Source organism: Neodiprion virginianus, chromosome 4 (genome assembly GCF_021901495.1).
Source record: "Neodiprion virginianus isolate iyNeoVirg1 chromosome 4, iyNeoVirg1.1, whole genome shotgun sequence".
In the NCBI taxonomy this organism is placed as follows: Eukaryota; Metazoa; Arthropoda; class Insecta; order Hymenoptera; family Diprionidae; genus Neodiprion; species Neodiprion virginianus.
In genome coordinates this window covers 33,198,993-33,224,656 of record NC_060880.1, presented here as the reverse complement: position 1 = coordinate 33,224,656, position 25,664 = coordinate 33,198,993, and the positions used below count along the sequence as shown (strand labels likewise).

Below are 25,664 nucleotides of genomic sequence, written 5' to 3'. Positions count from 1 at the left end.
ACTCTACTTGATTGAATATGATGAGAACAATGAGAGAAGCATCCTAAATTGAGGGGAGGGAAAATTGATGAAAAATACATCGCCGAGAATACCAGCTGTGCGTATCTAATCTCTCCGTACGGTGTATGCACATCCAGTGTATATTTACCGGAACGAGTTATACGCTGATATCCAGTGGCGCACTGGTGATTGTGTTTGTGTGACCGTTGTTGTGACATTTTTGCGAGCATTACAAGACAGATTAACGAAAACTCGCGGCCGATAATGCTTTGCGAAAAATCGATATGTCTTCGCGATAGGGGAGGGTGTCGAACCTTTGATCCGATTGCGCCCGCATCCCTTAACCCTAGGATACAGCCGTATTATGTGTGTATAAAGTATTTCAATATGTGTGGGACTTGAACATCTGTCGTTTGCTTGTCATGCACGAAAAAATTGTATGAAACATGCCGTTGTATGAAGTTGCGCTGTTTGGTCTCGGAAAGTGCCTGGACAAATTGAAAAAAATTCACATACATCCAATGATCTATGACATAAAAGATTTTTTTCGGACTTGGATTGTTAAACTTTGAAAATATGTCACGCAGGTTGTATTTTCGGAACAGTTGAGGTATTCTGCATCGTTGGAGGAGCTTTTGCTTTTAAAAGAATCGAGAATAAGAGAATTCAAGCGCGTTACATAAGCGAATAATTCAATTTATCAGTTCATCGCGCAACAGGGAATCGATGAAACGCATCTGCCAATCTCTGAAAGTGCAATATCGCGATACCGGAGCGAATCGTCTTAGGAACGGTCGTTCATTCGCTGTAATTACCTGCTTTTTTACTTCGTCTTCAAAACTGCAGCGCAAATATTCCCGCAGTTGCTGTACGTATTTATCTTTTAACGCAGTCATCAGGCATGTTCTCAAAGAACAGAGCGAACCGCTTACGACATGACAGTACCATGCATGCCTCGAAGCGCCCGCCTGTAAGAATGAGCCTGCAGGGTTTTGCGAGTCGAGTGAACTCTTGCACTTTGGTAGAATCTTGGGAAGATTCTTACAGTGACGTACGTCTCAACTGCCGCGTGCAAGGCGAGTTCGGTTGCCTACACTTTGAACCGTAGATACGCAGTTTCGTCTTGACATCGTCGTAGGTCGTAAATAATTCATCAACGGCCGCCTATGTTTAGAAGAGTAATTTGTAACTCTGGCGTCTACGCATAAAGTGATTAATCGGCCGGAGGGTACCTAATTTGATTTCTTTTGAATTCGAGGAAAACAAAAATAAACTCAACGGAGAGAAAAAATAGAGGAAAATTTTCCAGATCGCAGAATTCGTCAGAGATTTTTCTGGCCTTGGTGGAACCAGCTGGAACCATTTATAACCCCCTCACAATGGAGGGCTTACTGCGCAATCGACGGGATCTGGTCTCGGATGTGTTGCGAAAAAAGCTTCGTATCCGTATGGCTTATGCGAGGAGTCGTATGCACGTATATCAGTCCTCGTCACTTGGTGTTTTTTCATTTTTTTCATTTCTTTCAATTCATCTTATTTTCACGAAACTTTTCGTTCCACTTCCTAAACCGTACGGAACTTTTGCAAAGGATGAAAAGGAGACCTGCGAGCAAAAGCATCCGTCTCCAATCTTTTCCGAGACTTTCTTTTTCTTTCAGTTTCAAACTTTATCTTTACACAGCGAAAATAAGTAGACGGAATAAGCAATGGATCCCTGGCCCCACCGCGGGGTTAAAACTAGTTATAAGTAGACACGCATTGATATTTCTACAGGGTCTTCGAATTCGTTGGTTGAACTTTGCTTGTGAAGATGGACTTACTCGTTCTCAATCCTTACGCCGTGTAAGGATACTGGTGTCGAACCGGGGTCGTTGGAGAGCCAACGGCAACAATCATTTCGTAGAAGCGGAGATATCGATCCGAACAACTTGAACGAATTCTGGGCTAGTCTTGAACTATGATGTTTCAAGGCAAATTAGTTATATTTAGCAAAATGAAATTGTAAATATGATGAAAAACAAAATTCAAAACACAATAAAATGTTGGAAAATGAATCATTCTACTCAAAAAATCATAAATCACTGAATTTTCAATATTTTGAACTGAAAATTGACTGAGTAACTCTCAAGACACGGACATTGAGAAAAAAAATATGGAGATACCGCGCGATGAAAAGATAGTTATTTATCTGAGTGAGTGGTTTGAATTTTTGGAAGAAGATTGAAATAACGATTCTCACGATGTTTCAATATTTATCTTGCATTATTTTGTATGTTTTTTTACATGGAAACTTCCGGTGAAAATGCCATGGGATCATTTCGACCCCGGTGTGCAGCGTCAGGGTTAAAATTCAGAGTAGACTTGAGCCGTCTCGCGTCTCACAATCTTTCAATCTTTCCGATATATCACATACCATTAATCGCAATCGCTTGTCAGTTTCGGTACTCCATTATTTTCGCATAAAAAAATGTCGCTACTGCACACGTGGATTCGCGTTTATTGCCACCGTCTCTAATAGCGCAGAGCAGATTCGTATGCGCATGAATATTTGGCTACCGGCCAACCGCAGTGTTTGATATCGCAAAAAAAAAGCAGTTCGTGACTGATCATAATATTTTGACACAGATATCAGCAGAATAAAAACGTTGGGAAATTCGCGAAACTTTTCCAAAGCAAGCTGATCGCTTGTGTAAATCCGAGTCTGATCAAGCGAGCTAATTAGAATACGGCAAGGAATCCCACATTTTTAATCAGATTCAAAGCATGAAGTGAACGGCTAAATTTACCAAGGTTGCAAGTGTAGATATAACTTCGTTAACAGTGGATCAGCGAGTTTTCATTTTTTGGGTTAAATAGATTTCCGTGGAATTGAGTCATGTAATTAATCGATACGGTTCACACAAAATTTCACAAATTTTCACCGGAACTAGAAGCAGCCTCCGCATATAGACGGTAATGCGAATGTATCGCGTTACCGCGTTATTGCTTAAATATAACTCTGCGGGTAAAGTTTTGTTGGCAGCGGGATACCTCGTTCTTTGGTAAGATGGCAGCATGGTCGCTGATAATTTCTCGTTTTGTGGGGGGGGGGGGGGGGGACTCTAATAATTTCTACCCAATATCTACGGAATATAGTGGATAAGGTAGAATCCGCGGTGTAGAGTAAAAAATATCTGAGAGCACGATATTATACTCGACCGTGTGCAGAGATAATTGCAGGGATTTAATTGGTCATATTCGGAGAATAGCGGCTCGCGTAAGTCCGTAATAAAGAAGTTAATCTGTTTACTCATAAAAATCTAGATACGCGTCGTAAAAATGATGTGTGTATTTTCTACTAACACATTACGTCTCTTTATTTCCAGGCGTAAATCACCCTTCTACATCACGCAGACAAAGTGAGTCTTTGGAGAGATGATGTTCACTTAGAAAACATCAGTAGGACATGGAAGAAAATTGTCTTAAGATTTTGAAATCATACGCTGTAATTAAAATACTCACCACGTGAAAGAAAAAAAACACGAAATAACGGCGGAGAACTTACGTGCCATCGACCAGAATTCTTCGAAGGAATCCGAGATTGCGCGTAGGTGAAAAAACTTACCTGAAACAGAAGGAGGGAGAAAATAGAATTAGGAATTGGAAAAGTTTTAATCTTTGATTCATATATTCAGAGGGTAATATAAGCGGCGTTGGAGTAATTAATTATTATTATCATTGAAGGTCTCTTAATCGCTACGATAAGTTACTTCGAGTAAATTGAAATATCATCTCTCATAAAGAGAGATGGAAAAGGATAAACTTTTGAATGACTCGTGGAATAACTTATCGCTGCGATGTAGTTGCAAATAAGTGTTGCAGTGCATCTCAACTCATTTCAACGCGGATTTGCTCTTCCTTATTCACAAACATTCGTATCGCAGACTACGCTTTCAATTTCCGGACCTTCCGTAAAAATTAAAAAGTTTTGAAGATTTTTCACGGAGATGCAGAGCCTCGTGAACAATTTTTCAATAAAATGCGACTGGAAGACGAGGTGCGACTGAGGTTGGAAGTAAAAGGGTTGATACGTGGGGCGCCATTCACATGTTTGCAGAATGTAATGCAGATTTTTTTACTCCTATTTACGTGTAAGCATATAAATCGGTATATTTCTGTATGTTTTACATCAAATGAATAACGTCACAGAAACACATAATACAGCACGCCTCCCAGGGTGAGGAGTTACCTTCATGTCGACGCGAGTCTTGGCTTTTGCGTACTGTGAAAACAAACTTGACCTGAAAAGCGAACGGTCCTTTCCAGTAAAAGCCGAATAACGCGGAAAAGACGCTGCAGGAAAGTAAGGGAGATAGCGAGATAGGGAAGAAGAAAGATTATGAAAGAGAATTGTGGCGTTACCGAATTTCGTGGCCGACGACGACGGTCCATCCCCTTCGTCGTCTCTTATCCTTACGTCGCGCCACCTCCGCCATGCTGAGTTTCTCCATTTTCAATTTTTTTACTCAGCGAACTCTGATTTTGTTCGCTCGGTGCGTTAATCCGCAGACTCTCGAAATATCACGGATTACGCGAAGCTTACATAAAAGTTGAAATCAGTCGCGATCGAGTATGCCTGCTATCGAATTTCCGGATAGTAAATCCGTATCGTGGTATCTTTCAATCCAGCACCAGTGGGATTGGGCAATTTCACTTGAAACTTTCAACTTGCAAGCTCTCATCGATTGACAAGTAAGCGTGATCGCTCGTTGTTCACCTGATCGCTCGGCGGGTGAATCGTACCCACTTCCATGCATAAACTCGATTTATATTTTCACATTTCGGTACAAAACTTCACACACCAAAAACGTAACCGGATATTTGTCGACGGGTAATGAAATTCGTTGGGTAAATTCTCCACTGATTGCCAGTTCGCAAGGTCGTATATTAGTTTGGCTGATTAATTAATTGACGCGGCTTAAACAGAATGCGGAACACGCGGCGAACAAGCGCAAACTATCGCACGAATAAACTTGCGCCCAAAGTTGGTTGGCAAACAATCGCGTGGCGATACTGCTTCGATATTACCTTGTGAAAGAACCATCGGCGGTCGATAGTTTATTGCATAAATAAAGGAATTAATCGATGTTTAGAGAAGGCTCGTAGCAGATAGCCATCTGAGCATCACGACGCACCACTCAAGACTGAATGTCGTATTGTATTTATAGAATCTCTCAGATTATTTTCAACACCGTTGCTATTTTCGTTCCTACGACGTTTATTTGATTTTCTTTTGGTGCTCTCTCCTCGCGTACCAACCTCGGTACCTAATACCTAGGTTACTTTTATTCTCTCATTTTCTCCCTCCCTTCCTTCCTTCGCGGAAATCTTACTGCAGTCGTCGTTGCTGGACGTACGCGTACGCCAGAGATTTATCACATGTCGACGATTTTTCCAACTAATTTTGCTCTTTCAATTTTCCCTCCTATCCCAGAGCTCGTCCCACCTCGCGTACTAAATCCGAGAGAGAATTTCGTTCGCCGCCGCGATTCGGTATATCATAATCCCACCCCGGCAAGTTTTTCCTTTTAATCTTTGCACTTCGTTTTCTTTCGTCGTGCATCGTCCGCTCACGTATTACAGCGTTGCGAAAAAATTCTCAACGGACTCGTTCGGTAATTCGTGAAAATAATTTTTCTTCGCGTAAGTTTTATGTGCAGTGCTTCAAGTTCTGAACTTTCGTTTCGACGAAAGTAGGTACGAGCTTATGCCAAGCTGATATTCACAGATACCGATCATCCGAGTCTGGCGAACGTACAACGATATTACAAGTTATATTAATAAAACCAAGAGTATCGTTTCTTCTTTTATTTTTTCTTTCCCCAACATCCAAAGTTACGTGCAAACGTCAAACTGGCTTGTCACCCGTAATACTCGTACTTAACGATTTGAGTCGGCGTTTCAACTTTTTCCCGTCTCTTTTTATTCGCCAAGGGAATCGTAACAACTTCGATAAACTATTTCTGTCTCTCCTCGGGCACAAATTTATATACCTTCTTTTATACATCTCCGCTACATAACTTGGTCTTAGGTGTTATAAAAAATACAATATCTTCATCTCGTTGTACGATTGATTTGGAGAAACATTCTTGCGGACAATACCCGCCTACGCGACAAGAAATAAATTTGTTATTGACTCGTCGCAAATCTTCGAGATATATTCATTCACGATTCGTCGCGATTTCTTCATTCTTTCTTAACTATGCGATTGGCAGTTCTTACGATGCGTCCGATTTGAATTAGCGCACACTCCAAGAGTTGAATCGTAGTATTTTATTCAGCGTACGCGACGCAGGTGACGATTTCAGCCGTCATTCTAACCGGATTGTTGAAAAGACAATATTCCGTTTCGGTCACAGCAAGCTACTCCGTCATTAAAGCTCTGTTTACACCGTCGAAATGCAATCGGGACAAGACAGAATCCCGACAGAATATTCATTTAGTTATCGTATCGCGGGTGTTTTTGCCAGCCTTACGGTTTGATCATATCACCACGGGACGGCAGCGCGGCGTAAGTCGTAGCATAGCCGCCAGTATGAAAACCCCCGCTGTCATAAACCTATCGTATACCTACAAGCTTTTTATATTTTCGTTTTGGCAACACGCGGCTAACACGAGACACGTTTCAGAAATTTCGACGCCATCGCTACCTCAGTCTCTCCTGCATTATACCGAGCCTTATGTTGAACACGCCTTATTTACGGCGATGGCTCCCTTTTTTACGCAACCGCGTAGAAGAAGAAAGGTTTGACAAAATTGTGGACTAGCTGGGGGTCGAGTTCAAACGGCACGCAACTTTTGGGGATAAAATGTAAGTGACCACACCGGTTTGACAAATCAATTTCCGAGCCCCATAATTAAATCGGAACATTCGAAGTAACTTCAACAATATGTTCAGCGAAGTCTGAATTTATCGACTCCGCGGCGGAAGTATCAACGCGACCGACGAATTTCATTCTGGCAAAAGGACAAGAAGTTACGCAGAATTCAACGTGACTCAACTTCGTATGCGAACAACAAAAGTTATCCGAATATCTGTGGCCTAAAAACGAAGACGAATACCGCAAACAAGCGGCACGGTTGGAAATAGTTGATCATCGGTATGATGCTGCGAAGAAATCGTAAATTTCCAGACGCGTATAATAGGTTTGTTGCGTGTTACCGAGGATGTTTTAACCCTATGATAACAAAGTCTCGGAAAGTGGGTCGATACGATATTCCATACATCATCGGCAATCACGAATCGTAAATTAGTTCTGTATCAGCGCGAAAAAGAATTGAGCGAGAAAATGTGAATTTCTAGTAAAGCGGTGGCTTGTAACACACGTACTGTTAAAATAACCCTTTATCGTTATATTTGGCGCGATGGTCGGACAAATTGTTTCAATTCACATACGTCATCTGCAGTTACTTATATCGTATAATCGTTCAACTTTTACGTCGCTACCGTCGTCGATGGCTCGGTTCAGTGTATTGCCAGCTTTATAACAAGGCAGGCACTTGGAGCAAAAGGTGAGACCAATTAAATTTCAGCGCTAATTAGACGTCGGTTGAAAAATATTATTCATGAGTCCCGTCGCCAGATATATATATCCATATATATATACATGCATTACTGGCCGTTTCCGTTATTCAAGTACATGTCGTCGAGCCTCCAACGAATCGCGAAAATTCTCCATCATACGGTTAGAACCGGTACAGATAAATAGTGTCTCAAATTGGCGAGAGTGCCATCGTGGTGATGTAATAATCGCGTGATTCAGCATTTGACGTATATTTATCTCTCCTTTCCGCTGCATCCGAGCGCACCAAAGTTTTAAATCCGAAATTGCTCCTCGAAATATGAACATTTGTTGGAAAAAGTTAAAAGAAAAAAAGTTATATTCACGCACCAACAAACTTGTCACTTCACTCGACGGTGAAGAAGAACGTTCGCGTCATTACCAAGAGTTTTTCAAGCACGCTTGAATATTCCTCCATGCCTATTCAGCGACAGGCTTTTCTATGCTACGTTAATTTCAACGTTCGCAATAATGCGAGGAGCGATTTTTATTCATTTTGTTTTCTCTGCATATCAAGGCCTTCGTTTTTCGAAACTACGAAGATCACGAATCGAGGCCATTTCGTACTTCAACGACTCGGAAGTAAGCCGTAGGGATTAAGAAAGATTAGATTAGACGTAATTCAGGCTACTTGCAATATTAGATCACTTTTCGAATGAGATCAAAATTCGGAGAAATATTCGGGGAGGGGGGGAATCATGCATGGTAGACCTGCGAACAGGAAGACAAATGGAAGCACGCAGTTCGGAAAACAGTTTTGACATTCTTCGATTGCGTTAACAAATTGCGTATATGAAAAAGGTATGTCTTTGCAAATGGGCTTCGAGTTGGTTACTAGTATGCGAAATTTAAATTGGCCAGAATTCAAATTCACGGTCCAACTAATGGCATTCCCAACTTTATACTCTCGTCGCCATACAGCTGCGTTCGGCGATATGCGCGAGGCAAGATAGCGCATCGCCGCTGGTCCTTTGACTTCTGGCAGCGAGCACAATTTTCCAGACAAAATTAACTCCATGGAGCTCCACCTGCAGCCAGGAAATACGCTGATTTTAACTACGTTTCGGTTCGTTAGCGCGAAATGTACATCATTGCTCAGCTTTTGAGCGAGGGGACAGAAGAATTTTTTCAACGTTAAATAAACTCAAATCCCTTCGTACAAAACCTTAGGACCAGCCAAAGAGTGCCAGATATTGTCATTGAATTGCAAACCAGGGTCATTGCTCGGTGAATTAAAATTGAGGAAACAAGTAATCGACAAATAAATCTAGAACATTCTATTGAGATGTTTGACCTGTTTAGTTTGATCTTTACAACTCTTCGAATTGGCAGGCTTGAGGCTAAATCGATGATACACATTTATCAGGAGAGAAATTAATGCGATGAAAAAACGGCAATTCACGTTATTATTAAGCACATCCATTTCATTACATAAGAAAACTCTGTAAATCGTGTCAAATTTCGACTGTTCGCAACGTCTATTGAGTTCAGGGCTGAATAGGTGAAATAGGGCACGAACGCATCGCCGAGTGAACTTTAAAAAGTTCAGTTCACATCGCTCGCGAATATAATTTTCGAGGTAGGCAGGTAAATTTATTCTCACATCGCTACGGAGAGATAGAAATATACGTTAACAGCTGCTATCTGTAGGTACGTAACGTATTATAGGAATGACGATATATTTAGCACCGGTTCTGAATCTAGGTAGGTAGGTGGTATCAGGTTGTCGCGCGTATGTAGCAAGTTGCGACTTTATTATACCTGGTAATATATTCAGACTTTTGCCAATGCCGAAGGTGTTGCTCTCAGATCGCATAACTAATCGACATCCTGGATTATTATCTGAATTCTAGTCGTTTCGGACACTTGAATACGTACGCTGCGAAAACCACCGCAAAAGTAACAAAGAAAACTTCACGCGGTTTATTAGAAACTCGAAAAAATTTGTATGTAGGTACCGCAAGGTCCACGTGTCGTTATAAAGCGAGCTAACGGGGTAGGTTAATTGCCAGGATGTAGAAGGCAAGTATTTTGAGAAAATAAATTGATGATACCTACATTTATTGCTATCTTGGCAAACGCATCGTATGCATTCAACATTCAAGGTAATTGGGACCTGCGTTATGATTTGTCGCTTGAATACGTCCGGCGAAGTCATTGCGTATAAGATGGAATTACTCGAGATCTTGAATAAAATCGGGGGAAATGAGATCTGGAGTATACGCGCGTCATCGGAGAAAGAAATTTTTCTTCAGAGACGTTCGAATGTCTCTTTGGAAGAGTTGTAGGTGTAAAACAATTATTTTTTAGCCTCGGACTGTTTATCTAAAATAGCAACACTGGTATACGAGATGTAGAAAAGGCTGAGGCAGGTAGTTTGAAACGGCGATAAAAATAAGGCTCGAATCGTTTTAGTTCGTTGGTTCAGCCATCCCTTCAATTTTTATAGTTACGTCGGCCACGCTATAGCAGAGCACGAGTGAACAGCGTGAGCAAAGTGAGAATACAATCTTTATTCAGGTCCAACTTCTCCTTCGGCTTTGTTAATTGCTTTCTTTATTGAGCTTCTACCGTATAAAATGTGTATAGGAAATTTTCACCGAATGGAAACTCGAGAAGAAAAATAAATAAATAAATAAGTCAAATTAAGTATTTGTTAAAATAAATATTTTACTGAATGTTTGTTTACTCCGTGTGTCTTAGATACGTAAATGAACGACATGACATGACTGATCGATGTCGGATAATTTTAGATTTGAAAAAGAAATTCAACAGTGTCCGAAACACTGTTTCTCCGCATAATGACTATAAAACACAGCATCAGAAGTAGTTTAGATTTAAATTAATTGCCCCGTGTCTCTAAAAAATACTAACAATTTTACAGCAACGCTAATGTTGAAAGTACGATACTTTTAGAGATTAATGATTGTTGCAAATCAATTTCAACATACATTCAAAAATGACATCTATTTTGGAGCTTTCCAACCTTGAATTAGAGACTGCGTATACGTTGATAAGTCGGTAACTCGGATCCTTCGAACGGTAACTCGTACCTTCTTCAACTCTCAAAGTAAGGCAACGAATGTCGGTATTAGCAGAGCTGCGAACCTCGGTGCTCGAATGGTACGCCAGGAAGCGTCGTGCGGCAGCAGGCGAGAATTGGTAAATACGAACAAAGCGTGACAGAAAATTTCCATTATCTCATCATGTTGTCATTATTATTACTTTATTCCCAATTTTTATTAAAGACCCTGCTTTGACCATTCACTAATTAAACCATTTAAATGTGCACCAAAGTTTGCTACTATATATTAGGATTTGGATTTTGTACATAAAGAAAATGCATGTGTCTGGGCAGATGGAACAGAATTTACCGACAGTCAGTTAGAGGTGTGATAAAAAAAAAAGATGAAGAACAAAGAACCAGCTCATCTCAGGGAACGTTGAAACAATCGCTACAGAGAATTAATTTGGAAATTTACGATACTAGGTTACTGATGTAACTGATTAGCATCTGATTTAAACCCCACCATTGCACTTCCGATAAATTGCAAATTGCTTTTGATTGGTTAGAGGCGGAAGCGGTATTCTCATACCCACTAAAAAGTCAATCGTTGCTTTGCAATTTCACCCGCAATATCAACTGTAGCATCTGGATTTCCATTCCACTCAGATTTCATTGTGATTGATACGCAAGGAGAAGAAATTTATTAGATGAGTGGCACGTACGAGTATATATATATCATCGTCGAGGGCTGCCTAAAAATTTATACTCGCGGGGCGAAATAAGCCTGAAAGCCGGTGAGTTGGGATTTTTGGAAGCACTTCTGCGTGACTCGGGGTTACGAGAGTGGGGTTACCGTAAGAAGATTATGTCGAGATTTTGGAAATGCCAAAAGACTGATTCGTGCCATTTCGCAATCCGCCGTGGGCACTCTGCGAAGCAGATTTTTTTAACCCCTTTACGAACCGTGATACGGTGATTGAAGTGGATTCGAATTACAGCTCGTCGTTACTAACGTAGAGTGCGAAGTACCGGGCAGTTTCGATTCACGTCGGTAACGCGTGGCAGAGAATTTAATTTTCTAAATTGGAACGGACGCGAGTGATTTGGCGGAAACGGTAATGTAATTGCGTAAGTTTTCTCAGCCGACGATTCGCCGAATTTGAAATAAACAATCGCAGACAGTCAATTGGCGACAGAGCATCGAATATAATTATAATGTGCCAATTTTTATTCACCATCGGTTCGCGAATAAGTATAATTCGTCGACGAAAATAAGTACCTTCATAACTAATATTCCATTCGCGTTTCGCGTCATGGACAATTGGTCAAATTATTAGCACGAGTAGGTGTATAATCGTAAAACGCTGTACGTTGCTCAACTTTAAATTGTTCGGAAAATTGCACAAAGCTCAATGTTCTTTTTTCGCCCGTGTATATCCGCGGCTTTTTCTGACAGACCTGCATGTGCACTGATAATAACTTACGCCAGACCCACACGGTCAATTCGCGATTTGCAGACATCGCGCGAAAACGTCCCCCTAGTATCTCGTCAAACTTCAACTGAAGTCTCATACCTTAGTTCTGTTGCTAACGACGAACCGTTGTCGGAATACCTTGAAAGCGTGAAATATGTAAAAATTCGAACCAGTCATTCCACCACCATAACCGATTCGATTATTGCAGACCACGTTCGCACGAAGATCAGAATAAGGTTCGCATGGGAATAAGTTATAAGGAGCTTAGTTCGTAACTTTCGCAAAGTACCTATTTTAGAAATTATCTCACCCTGGCATGCCTCGCTTCGAAAAGTTGTCCTTCCATAGGTGAACAATAAGCTCAGCCTAACTTTAAACTTTAATTTCATTTCAATTGATTCATTTTCTTTTCAACGTTTTCTGGTGGTTTCGGTCAAACCTTACAGTGTTTAGAATTCCTCGGTACAGAGTGAACACCGTAGAAGAGGAAAGCGGAATTTGCTACGCGGATTCGACGGGCGAGACGTACAGTATTCCAATGTATTCCGGGACAGATTCGCGCTTCGATAAACACACTTGCGCTCTACGCGAAAATGCACTCGCAGGTGGGTGGGTCAGGTAGGTTCTATGCAAATTGCTCGAGGATAAGTAGCCACAGTTTATTCAACGATTTGAACTCAAGGTTAATTTCCTAGGGACCGGAACTTTCACAATTCCCGCCACTTCGGTTCCGCGGTTTATTTTTTTTCTGCACAGACGTGCGTTTGAAGCGGAGTTTGAAAATAAAAAAAAAGCCAAAATTATTTCGCAGCCTATTCTATGTAACGATTATCTTGACACCAAATTTCTTCTGGACATTTCTACCAACCGATATGAGATAGAGACCTACACCTGCAACTTGCCGTTAAATCATCGACTAACTAATGTTCGGAATTGCCATAGCTGATATTAGAAGAAGATAAAACACGTTTAGATGATATTTGCATGAAGTTTCGACTGCTTTGAATATCCCGTCTGACTGCCGTGCAAAACGGATGTCGAGCATTACAGTAGCCAAGGCAATAAACTTCATGTCGCGCAGACGGAAGCCAATGGTAAATCAACGATTGGTTTTGTCACATGCAGCCCCGCTTTCTTCTCCGGCGATGGTTTGAAAGCCAATAAACACGTACCGATGACTATAAGCGTACCGCATGTTGTGCGAATTTCCGTGCTTACACGAGTAGTTCGTTACATGCCAAAATCACGCGAATCATAGTTTAATCAGGGTTCGTTTCTAATCACGTTTTCCTAACTAACAATCAGGGGCAAATGAACCTCGACCGAAACTTCTATACCTATATGCATTTCGCAGTTGTTTCGAAGCAGTGGAAATTCATCTCGTGATGAAACGCCAAGACGTGCGTTGGTCCTGAGATAAACTGTACGTACTAACTCCTGGTCTGAGACATGTGAAACGGTACGTGAAACTACAGAAGCTCCATACTAGTTGTCCCAGTTCCCAGGCTGCTGGTTTCAGCAATTCAGATAGGGGTGTGTACCACGTGAAACTAAGCCCCTGGGATATCTTGGGCTTTGGGAAGGTCCTGTAATTGCTCACGTCTCGTATACTGCTTGGCACGTGAGCAACAAAACTGGGACATACATGTAGGCATCATGTATACGAGGGTCGTATGAGCTCCTCAAAATTAGAGTTATTTTACTGCTCGTTCTCCGGAGTTAATCCCCGTGTCGTTTGTGACGTGACGAATCGTCGTCCAACACCGTGACCGCGAGGGCACATGCAAATTGTCAATTTGAAGATTGATATCGAGCTTAACGACGCTTCTCGACGTTGGTAATTTGTTTTCTATTTCTGATTTGCCGGCGACTTCATTTCAACTATGTTTATTGATTTTCTTTTATTTCATGTCTCGCCTATTGAAAATGAATTCACATAAATTATCCACCGCAAGACGGCACTAAGACGAATGTTGGATTTCTTCCAATCAAAAAGCAAGACGAATGTTTACGAATTTCTAAAAAGGACGAAAGATTCTCTTAGTAAGCGCATACAAGTTTATCATTCTGCATTTTCGCGAAAGCTGGTATCAGCAGTTGATTATTGAGTAATTGCTTTAACTATTTGAGTTAAATCTAAGGGAATATCATTGATGAAATTGCATAATTAAATAATTCAGGGTTGAATTGCGAGTTGATTATCTTGCAAACGGTACCTAATTGGTGACTACCTTAGTGTTTGACATGGAGTTCTCCCATATTAACCTTCAAAACCCTCAAGCCAACACCAAGGCTTCCGTATTTGCCTCAGTCCTGATGCAGCTGACTCGTTTCAAGTTCAAGGCAGATCTTATCAAGGAAACTAATACGAACGACGTACCGTTTTCGATGTGGAAATACCATTTCCCACGCACGCCGCAAACAATATGGACCGTACCTAGCTACGCTCAAGGTGAAATTCAAACATTTGTGGTTGAACGGTTATATTAGACACTCTTGGATAGAGTCCAAAAGCTTCGAATCGGAACTATGGCGCAGACGGTATGAAGAAGCAATGTACTCGTGGTGGACTCAAACGTGTAATATAAATCTGCGGCAAGCGTAACTCGCGCCGAAAATCCGTTTGGATCTATAGCCGCAAAATATTTCCTCCGAATTATTGGGTTACACCAGGCAGCAGGCGGCGAGGCGCACATGCTGAGATACATAAAGGAATTGGACTGATTTCCACCATCCGCGGCACATCTTTGTAGCCGTCACCATCCCGCGAGTCGTAAAGCAGCCCCTGAATCCACCACTGCAGGGTGGAATTACGCGAAGATTTGACTGTATGTCAAGCCGCGGAATTTCAAGTGCTTGGAAGAGGCTGCTCTGCGTCTCCGTGACTTACACCTCAAGTGATCTCAAAGTGATTTGATGTTCATTAGTCACCGGAGTATATTTCCGTAATAAGGAGAAGAGAAACGGAGAGACGAGAGTCGCGACTTTATGATAGCGTTTAATGAACTTTGACCGATGAGATGAAGATTGCGGAGGAGTTTGTGCGTGCCTACCTAGACATGAAACGTTGCTTGACCTTAACCGACCTTCGGCTTATACGTATACTCTGGATTATTGCAATACAGACCCGAGGTCGAATTGCTTCGGGGAAGTTGCGTGAAACAGAGAATCGGAAGGGTGATTCTGAGGAAGGAATCGACCGGGGATTCGTGTTGCCTTATCTCGCATCTGACTGCCGAGAAACTAAATAGTTTATGAGCAATTTTAAGAGCTTACCTTCGGGGAACAAGATCGCCTGCTTTAATATCGACTCATATTTCAGGGTTACGGGGTCAAGGCGGAGGAAACGCTCTTGGTAACATTGAAATAAAACCGTCACCCAACGGTATTCAGAGGGAAAAATTTTGTTCCTGAGCTAGGTATGCATGTAGGGTAGACTTATTTGACACTCCTGAATAGAAGATCAAAGTCTCCGAGCAGCCTTGCTCTAGAAAACATTCTATCTTAACGGCAGAAGCTTGGAAAGGGGGTGAATGAAGTCGAGTCAAGAATAACCGGAAGTAAATTAGCGATTGTATAGTGGAAGCTGTACAAATTGCGTTAAAGTCGTAACCTGGTTCTTCTGATACTGACACACCCCGAACGTTGGAATTGCATTTCGCCACGCAAAGTTTCGCACGCTATCGGAGCCCGCTTGCGTAACCGAACAATAATCAAATGACCGATATAGTGCGCGGAGAATAAAAAATTCCGACCTGCTCTCCAAGTAGGTACCAAAACCCAGAGCCGAAATTCTTACTAGCACCGCAGGTATATATCCTGGATATTATATTATTTGAAAAGTTTGCATTTTTAAAGCCGCCTGCTAAAACTTTGAAAGTACGCATGAAACAATTTTCACGCCTTGAGCAGGAACTCTTCGGGACAGTCGTGTTTACTTGCGCACATATATTTTCGTCCCTTCACATTTGTTTGTACATCATTTCTTCGAGGTTCTTCGGTATTCTCCGAATCCAATTTATCCCCAAATTTCTGGGTGGATACGACAAGGCAGCTGTATACGTTCACAGTGCCCGCAACGTTTTCCAGCGCTAAGGCATTCTCTGCGACACGACCAGGGTATGCTTAAGGTCATCCAAATACCCGTTCCCCAGAGTGTCGCGGAAATTGTACGCCAGTAAATCCAGTCGTGGATATTTTACTTTAACGTAAGAGGAGACAAACGGATGAAAAAGTATCCTGCAGACGATACTTTGCCGAAGTTTGCTCAACATCGTAAAAAATTTTCGATTCTTTTCCCGGTGTACAAAGTTTCGACGAATTTCGAGTAAACAACAGTAATGGAATGATTCGAGTTAGCAACAGCAGTTATTAAAGCTAGGAATGTCAAATGAGGTGAATCGAGTTCCTATAAGAACAAAGTTTTCCATAATGCCTAACGTCTTTCGAATTTCCACCCAAGTTCCAATTCCGTACTTTTTATACATGCACCAGTACTCAGAGATCGAGATGGATGGTTATAGGATGTTCGGGTATCGGCGAGGTAAAAATGATGGCGCCGTCTGATAGCAGGACGTACTTTGAAAAGAAAAAGGTCTTCCCGAAAGAGAAACTCGTGAATTTACTCGAGTTCTTTTCGTTTCGGCCAGTTTAACTCGCAGGCACACGATCCGCAATATTGCTGAGATTTTCCCGAAAATCTTTAACGTGCTTTTCATATCAATAGCTCGCCTCGCTACCGAGTGGGAAATTCAATGAGGGTTAACTGGTGCGGAACTTGAATACTTTTTTAAGTCGCACCAAAGCCATACCACGTCGCACCGAATCGTTACCCGAATCGCGAGCGGATGGAGGATTTCATCCATCAGAAATCGGAATACATCTTTGTAGAACTTTTGATATAGACACTGGGAAGATGGAGAAGGATGAAGAAAGTGAAACAAAAGGGTGAAGATAAAGTGATAGAAATTTCTGAAGCGTTACTTCCATCAAGAAGTTTTTATCGCCAGCGGGTTAAGTACTTTTATGAACTTTTGGCTTCAAGGTGGGATAATTTGCTCTCTAGCTGAGATACACGCCTTAAAATTTGCCAACACGGTAAGTAGATAGCTAGGTGGAGAAGCTAGACTGTTCCGCGGCTATGCCATTACAAACACCTCGATGGAAAAGTATTTCCGGGTTAAGCTCAACAAGGACGGAACCTTTTTGCTCGATCATGTTATTCTTGGGGCCCTGTATATATATATATGTGGGTGCAATCGATCCAATTCTGAAGTAAGTGCATCTATTATACAAATATCAAACACGTCCAGATTCTACAAATGCCAATAGATTTCACTTCGCGTCTGATCGACATGCGTGATACGGTTTCGACACACCCCTAAATGTGCTCCATTAAATTCAGCCTCGATTGACGTCACTCGCTGATTTCCAATTGGCACATGTGTACTGATTACAAGCTACCACTGAACGACGAATTGCGTCCGTGTTATCTCGCTGTTTATGCAGTGGCACGAAGTCACATAGATAAACAGCAGGATGCATCAGATATTTTTCCCCAGTGTCCATCGAGTAGGATGTTCTTTGAAGTCGTTTTTTCATTTGCTTGTATTTGATGAATTACAGCTAGTCTTGAAAAATGGACTGGGAATAGAGTGCAGAAAACGAGTTCGCTTGCTAAGGGTCCGTTCCGAAATTAGCTGACAACGATAAAAACTCCCTAGGACAGAGACGGAGCTACTCACGAACCCGGCTGCGCAAAAGAGATAAAAGATTGTTGACAGCACCGGGAGCTAATATTGGAACGCACTCTAAGTGCATTGTTTGTGTTGACAAATCACCAAAGTAATTTACGATCGCAGTTTCTTTAAGGGTTTTCATATACCTGGGACGACTAAAGTTAGGGTTATGTTTAAGAATTGTTTTCGTGTGTAAAACTGAATTTCATTAAACAACCGTTATATATCTTTTAAAGTCTGACATTTTATCTAAATTGTCTGAAAATTTGCTTGAAAAAATTCAAACGGTAAAAAAGTTGCAGTCGTTTTCCTGGGACGTGTTATTGTTGGCAGCGTTTGCGGTACCAGACGTGCCTCCGCCATTTTTTATCTGCAAAAATAATAATTTTGTTTTAAAGTAGGTAGATATCTATCTAGTATTTATCCGGCCAGAATTTAAAAATTCCATTATCTCGGATCATGGCAGTCTCTGGAATAAAACGAGCGATTTTTTACCTCAAAATTGTTCAGTATTTACATGATGAAAAAATAAAAATTATGCCAGGTATCGAAAAAACGGCTCGAAAAGTACTAGATTATTGCGTGATATGTAACTGTGCAAAGCTAGATTCCAATCGTTCCGTAATCACAGAAATACTCTTGTTACCAATTTTGAAAAACCCGTTTTGAGAAAATCACGTTTAAAGTTTTGAGTACAGTTTACACTGACAATAAAATAACTGGTTTATTTCAAACTTATGAAGTCGTCGATTCCTGGGCCATATGATGGATCTTCCTCAGACGTCGATGCTTCCATTAGATTTTTTCTTTGCTGTTGTCAACCTGATTCTCCTTTCTTTTGATGTCCTTGTCGCTGTTTACCCGGCCGGTTACGAAACGCTATAACTTGGTCATTACTGCTAATTTCTTTATGACATTTTCACGGTGGAAATTCCAATGATAGTATTTTTGACCAAGCACCTTTTTAAACAATCGATTTTTTCTACCTACCCAGGTATATGTAACCCCTGAATCAAGCTGTACACATTCGTCAAACAGCGAGAGGTATCATTATAAATAGGTAGTCATTGCGAATGACAGTTTGACGTTCTATTATGGGTTACACCACGTAGAAAGAACTTGCACTTTGATGAAACCGATCGTTTTTCACACATTGAAACGTGTGGATGTGGGAAAATGTGGCTCAGGAAATTCATGGCTGGACGTTGAAAAGTGCGTATAACGTATGTCATAAGTATGGAATATTAAAATAGTGATAAGCAAAAACTCATGCAAAGTATTTGGACCGATCAACCCAAACGGGCATCTGGTGTTGCCGGTACGAGTAGTAGTGACGACCACGATACGATACAATAAAAAAAAACACAAGGAAGGGTATATTTCTGGGTAAAGGAGCACAGCTGTCTCCGAAGTCCGACTAAATGGCAAGCTGACCAATATTCAGAGCCATTGGTGTGGGTGTAGGGTGGAAAGGACATAAAAAAGGGATGAAATGGGTGAAGCGATCCAACCGTCGTTTCGTGTTTCCGTTCGGATTGCAGCGACAGGATTGTGGTCACTATTTGATGAAAATTAACGGTTTATTCATATGAAAGGTATATAAAGGAAGAAAGAAGGGAGGAAAAGTTGGTCTCGGATAAGTGGGATGGTCGCGGCAGGATGCGAGACCCAGTCTGGCCCGGGGGTGAGTTTTAGGGGCGGTCGATATACCAACCCTCCCGGACTACTTCCACCACGTGCCGTGCGCAACTACTAGCCCGGCCTTGCATTCATCCGGGTCTCCTTTATGCCTTGGATTTACCCGCGAACGCGGGGTCTAGGTCGAGGCTGCCGGTCGTCAACCGAAAAAGTATCCATCGAGAAACCTACGAGCCGACTCTCGTCCTGTCTGGGATCGCCCCGGACCAACTCTGTCATATCCCGGCGCGATATTGCTCGCCGGTCGTTCCGATCCCGCAGCATATTCCTAGCGTTGATCCGCTCGCGGAATATCGAAAGCCCGCAGATGAAGACGTCGAAGCTGCTTCGAAGCGGAACGTTTTCCGCTCAGAATCGAGGCATCGTCGTTCATGGATATGTAGAGAGCGAGTGTTCGAGTTGAGATATGACGAGGATTGAATGAATCTGGCCAATCATTTCACATGTTAACGTTATTCAAGTGTTAGCCAGTGACGAGGCGCCGGCGCGTTTACATAGATATAATTTATTGAGATGTAACAACGCGAGTTGGCAGTTCAGGATTCTCATTGATTGAATTGCTCGAAAGTGATTCTCTGATCTTCTGCAATTTTATTCAAACGAAATACGAGTAAAGCAAATAGCGTCGGAGACCAATGCAAATTTAACAAGTTACTGATTGTTGGATTCATTGGACCGTAAATTAAACACATCGGAATGTACCCACGCCTGTGTTTGTGCTTATTGTGAGTCTATCTTGTACCGACTCAAAGGATTAAATTCTGTTACGTTTATATTCCGAAGGTCCACTTCCAGCCGGTGTTGGCAGAGTTGACATGCAAGTTTCACCGATTTTGATGGCTGGCACATACCAAAGCATCGCAAGTAGGATACCATTTTATGCGAGAGGATAGTGTTTGTACTCACAGATCGTGTTCAACCGATTCAGTGACGTTTGATCGTCAAATAATTCCGCAACGATCGCGTCTCTTCATCTCGCATCGATCGACGGTGGTACAAAAAGTTTCAACGTACAGGACCTTTGTGGATACCGAATGGAACGGCAATGCAGTCCTGTTTGTCTCAGAACTACAGGCTGCATAGCATCAAGTATAATCTAAGAAAATAAAAATCTCTCAACTTGTCTAATGGAGATTTTTCCGGGATATTTTTTCCTGAATACCGAATACACCGTCGACCCCGGTACGCAAATTAAGGATATCCACGCTACCATCAGGGCTTGATTTACATCTAAAGCAGGGTAATTTGCCGAGTTTTATGTAATCCGGAGTTGCCCGTACGTGTATAGCCCTCCTAATAAATACAGGACTCAACGGAAACATGATGAAAGTATTATTTTTGTGAATAGCATTTCTGGAAGCAAGAACATCGCGCAGCAGAGGCTTGGAGGCACAATTACGAACGTACATACGTACGTAGGAGGTCACCAGAAAGATTCAAGGGAGCTTGATTATTCTATACCTTATTTTATCCGCTGGCATGTCAGACTAACGTTCTCGTTAAAAACTGGGAATCCAAAATCCTTGGGGAAGTCCGGACGGTACGCTGAACGATCCGAGCCCGAACACAGTCACTAGGAATGTCAAAATTCGGGACAACGCGTTACGCAAACGCGGTCAATCATGTTGATAAATTGAATTTTCGGCCGACATGACAAATAATCGCACCTCGGTATTTCCCGAACGAATTTAACGACGAGTTGAATAATTGATTACACAGTGAGCAATAATATTGGGGGAATAGCAACGTGGCGTTGATTGCAGCTATACGAAAAATGCCAAAGACTCCCTCACGGCAGACCTTAAACACAATTCCATGAATATATTAATTGCAACGACGCGTGTAGAATGTCATCTGCGATTATGGTCTCGCTTTTATCGAGGCACAGACCTCATTGTATACGAATAGAGTTATAATAGAACCCTAATAGTCGGACGGGTTTTATAGGTCAAGTTCTTATCGTCGGTGAACGGCTGAGGCCTAGGCGAGGATCGATCCCAGCTGGTCATAAATCTATCCGACACCAACCGCGTACTAAGGTAATTAGTCGCAAGAAATCAGATTTGTTTTCGAGGGACAAATCGCTTCCTGCAGACGCCAAAGTTCCGTACTTGTTCTTTCAACGCTTCTTTGCAATAATCGACACTCCTTTCACCGGCAAACGCGAAAACTTACGTGCGCCATTCGTACGTGAACGTCGTTATCAACAGAGCATTGTTCGGGTGTTAACGACGTTCGATGATTTTTGGAGATTAAGCTTGTATTACGGAGGAAGGCGATGCTGTTCAGAAATCAGACAATAGGGTTGGAGGATGACAAAGAGGCCGCTGGCATCAATCAAGATCAGGCTTTCCTTTGGGTCCGTCATAGTCAAGAATGAACACCGTGGCCGTTGAAGAAACGAGCGTGTAAACATTGAACGCTTTAATTATCGGAGGGGTGACTGCAGAAAGAGCGAGCAATATGCGTAGGTTTTAAATTTCCTTGGTTTCATTTCGCGAAATTAAAGTGTCGAGTAGGTAGCTCGAGTTAGTAGGATGATCTAAACGAAAGAGGGTGAAGTCTGAAACGTTTCAACGATCGGCGGTGACGCTAGTTTCGGTTTCGTTGCACAGTCTACAACGAGTTTACTGAATAAATTGAAACCGGTTTGTGTCTCAAATATCAGTGAAGTACTTTTGTCGCCATTTTGGAGATGCAAATAGCTGGATCGCAGTGTGGAACGAGATATGTTGATAAACATGTGCGGAAACTTTCACGGGATCTTATGAATATCGGGAAAGCTAATTCTCGTGCCAAAAAGCTATTTTGAATACATCGATTACTCGTACTTCCATTAACTTCGAGCGATCAACTTTCACACGATACGCTTGTGTGTAAGCCTGATATACGTGTACGCTCTGCTCTCCCTCGATGAACTATCACCACCGTCGAACTGAGTTTACCGACTCGGCAAATTTTGAAAAGACACCTCTTATAATCAATCATGAGTTCAAGTGTTACCTAACGAGAGTAGACACTTTTTGTCTCTTTTCCTTGGCTTTCAGGCGGCACGAGTTATCGAATCAAAGAATTACAGTAACAAATTTGGGACTTCCGGAACTCCAGAATCGGTTCTCGGATATCTCTCGGAGTTTACGCGCACTGGACGACAGTAATTATCCAATAAGGTCGAGGGTGTTTTCCTGCTGTACCAGGTGAAACCAATTTCCTCTTGGCAAATGAACTTCCGTGTTCAGATCTGCCAACTAGGATCTGCAGAGATTGAACCGGCACGTTGACTCTCTACAGCTGCCAGATTTTGAGTTATACTTTTCCATCATCCCGACCACACTTATTCAATAAATTCCGCAATTTTCTTCCTCGCAGTGAGTCTGTGGTCTTTCGGTGTCGGTGTTTAAGTAAAAAATCACTTGTCGAAAAAGTCGATAAAGCTGTTCCGAAGCATTGGCATAAAAAATATTTCACGGCGAAAAATAATTCATACGTCATAATATGATTTGGCAAACATAATTCAAGTATTCACTACAAAATTTATTCATGCAGTTTAACGAAAATACTCAATTCGAAGATTTTCAAAGTTTCAAACTGCAGGTTTACAGTTTATTGTTACCAGTTGTGTGTTCACGCGTATACCACCTTAGCCTGCAGTAATAACAATAACGATAACTGCCATAACAGTAATGGTAACGTGGTATCGTAACGAGCCAGTGCAAATTTCTACGAAGATAATTATGTGAAGAAAGTAACGCAAGCCAAAGTTACTTCATACATTTATGTAAATATTATTTAAACCTGGCATAAACCGATTTCAGGGCTTCCCAATAATGAAAGCAAGAATATTATTATTGCGTTTATTATTTTGCATGGCTAATTTTACTCGATCAAGCTTTTCGAAAATCAACAGCAAGTACTCAAGTAGAAGCGTACAACTTCTAGATTTTCTTGACGTAACTTCATTCGAGCATGTTCGATTTAATGGTTCTCCAGTCAATCGGCTTACCTAGTATATAATTATACGGCTAGATTATAAGTCATATCATATGGTACGTGATCTGTTTTCCTAGCTCTTCATTGAATGTATCGAAGCTGAAATACGGAGAGGCTGTCTTGAGCCTCAGACTTATATTTAGTTTGGGTCGGGCACTTAAACCTCTACTCTAGTCTGAGCCGGGCCGTTTCTCTTCCGTAATTCACTTATTTGTTGTTATTTAATTAAAGGCTATACCCGTAGGCTACGGTTCGCAGCTAACAACGAGGTTGGTCCTTGATGATCGCAAAAAAGTATTAAATCGAGTTTTCACCCGTAAAGTCAAGTTTCAGACTGCAAAGCTTCACTTTCGATTGGTCGGAATTTTCGAATACTTACTCGAAAGTTTCAACGGAATGTAACTGCCTTTGACCTTATAGCCAATACCGTAGGTACTCGATCGTGAGTTTCCGAATTGGCGGATTTGTAATCACGATCAGAATATTCCTGAGCGAAGAGTATCCTTATCCGTGGATAGATGGTTGTATTGCGCGTGAATTTTTATTCACGAACTGAATTCTGACCACTCGTTGATAAACTTTTTGAGCTGACCAAGTTACGAACGCGGTATATCCGTTACGGCTGCATGATGCGGCGAGTGGTGCAGAAAATTAATAGTCAAATTTCACATTCGTGTGCCGTTGTTGCGTAGGAAAATTTATACGACATACATTACGGAAGAACTGTGAATGTTGTCTCATAAACTTTCGATTGTAGTGTTCATAAAATAAGCGTCTGCTATATTCTCTGTATTCAAGTTGTTTCCATGTTCGCAAACCTCACAAATCAACATATATACAGATACTTACAATGGAGCAATTACACTGATTATGAGCAAACATGTGAATGATTGAACAGCAACTGATTCCGCATGTGTGTCCGTAGGTTAAGCTTTACGACCAGCGCAAACTTGACACGCAATCGCGTGCGATTATACATAGGAAAGTCATCATCGTTAGCTAATGCAAACGCAGCGGGTAGGAATTAAAAGCAGCTAATTCGTACTAAGCAACTCCTGCAAAGTACGTTGGGTTATTTTAATTGTGATTATTGCAAGCAAAGTATGTTTACACTGTCCAGATGTTAATAAACGCTGCTTTCATCCTCCTGCTACGACTAGCAATGTGTGGAAAAATTTTCGTACGTGGTGCTGATGAGTATTAATGATATTTGTTCCATTTGTAACCCTAGACAATTTCTACTACCGCAGGCCGCGGTAGATGAGGCTAATTTTCGCGAATAGCTAACCGTTTATTGCTGCCCGGCTACCTTCGCCATCTATATTCATCGAGAATGGTTCTGCTTGGAAGAAAACTTACTCTAATGCTGCTCAGCACAATGCATAACGATAATAGCTATGACCGTAATGATACGGGGGGTAATCATAGTCAACGTCGTAATAATATAATACGACTGCAGACGCCGGTCGTTACTTTGCATTTATGAACATCACGTTGCACCTACTTGTACATACAGATTCCGCGAGAATAATAAAATGTGCAAGTCGGATCAGATGTTTGTTAAATCAACTCATCGTTACCAGAACAATGTTCATTGTTTAGCGGTGTTCGGAATGATTGGCCTTCCGATTGGAATAAAATAATTGATATATTAACCACGGCAACGGCAGTGAGAATGTGTGCGAGTATAAGGATGAGGACACGTAGGACGCGTAAAGTCCGTCAGTCCCCTGGAATGTTCAGTCCACCGGAACTCTACGCTTTATTACTCTATAATTCTGCCAACGGTTGAATCTAAATTATTGAAAGGAAACAGCAGTTACGTAGGTACGCAAGGAACAAAGCTTCGATACAATCTGGATCGCGGAGAAAACAAGTTGTATAAGCAGATATACCTTGGAGGTGGCGGTGAAACAGATTATTCACTGCTGTGTCCGTTCGCTTTTCCAGACACCTTGCTACAACGTTGAAATACTCAGGCATTCGAGGAAATGAAAAATCGTCCGGAAACCGGGTGATGTTCCGTCAGCGTATCCGTAGAGCCGTGCCATAGTATACAAAGTATCTCTCAGCTCCGCCCGAGGAAACCTCATTTAACACGGGGAACGAAACACTTGGTAAAACGGTAATGCTCCGAAGCTTGAGAAACCAGGGA

The 25,664-nt window shown here is 41.7% G+C and overlaps 2 protein-coding genes across 9 annotated transcripts in view; one reads left to right on the top strand and one right to left on the bottom strand.

Moving 5' to 3' along the window:
• The window catches only part of LOC124303627 (cAMP-specific 3',5'-cyclic phosphodiesterase), a 276,613-nt gene that overhangs the window by 147,696 nt on the left and 103,253 nt on the right, over nt 1-25,664 (bottom strand). Inside the window, exon 1 of one of the 5 annotated variants that reach the window (XM_046761082.1) lies at nt 4,402-5,157. The exons of the other annotated variants lie outside the window; for them this stretch is intronic. Coding sequence (XP_046617038.1) covers nt 4,402-4,490 — 89 coding nt within the window. The 5' untranslated portion in view covers nt 4,491-5,157. Of the gene's footprint in view, nt 1-4,401; nt 5,158-25,664 lie in introns of those variants that run through there. 5 annotated transcript variants of the gene reach the window in all.
• The window catches only part of LOC124303631 (elastin-like), a 98,913-nt gene that overhangs the window by 21,958 nt on the left and 51,291 nt on the right, over nt 1-25,664 (top strand). The window contains exon 3 of one of the 4 annotated variants that reach the window (XR_006907949.1): nt 3,366-3,557. The exons of 1 other annotated variant lie outside the window; for it this stretch is intronic. The gene's annotated coding sequence lies outside the window, so the exon portion shown is untranslated. Of the gene's footprint in view, nt 1-3,365; nt 3,558-6,589; nt 6,851-25,664 lie in introns of those variants that run through there. 2 more of the 4 variants (XR_006907947.1, XM_046761089.1) reach the window with 2 other exon arrangements.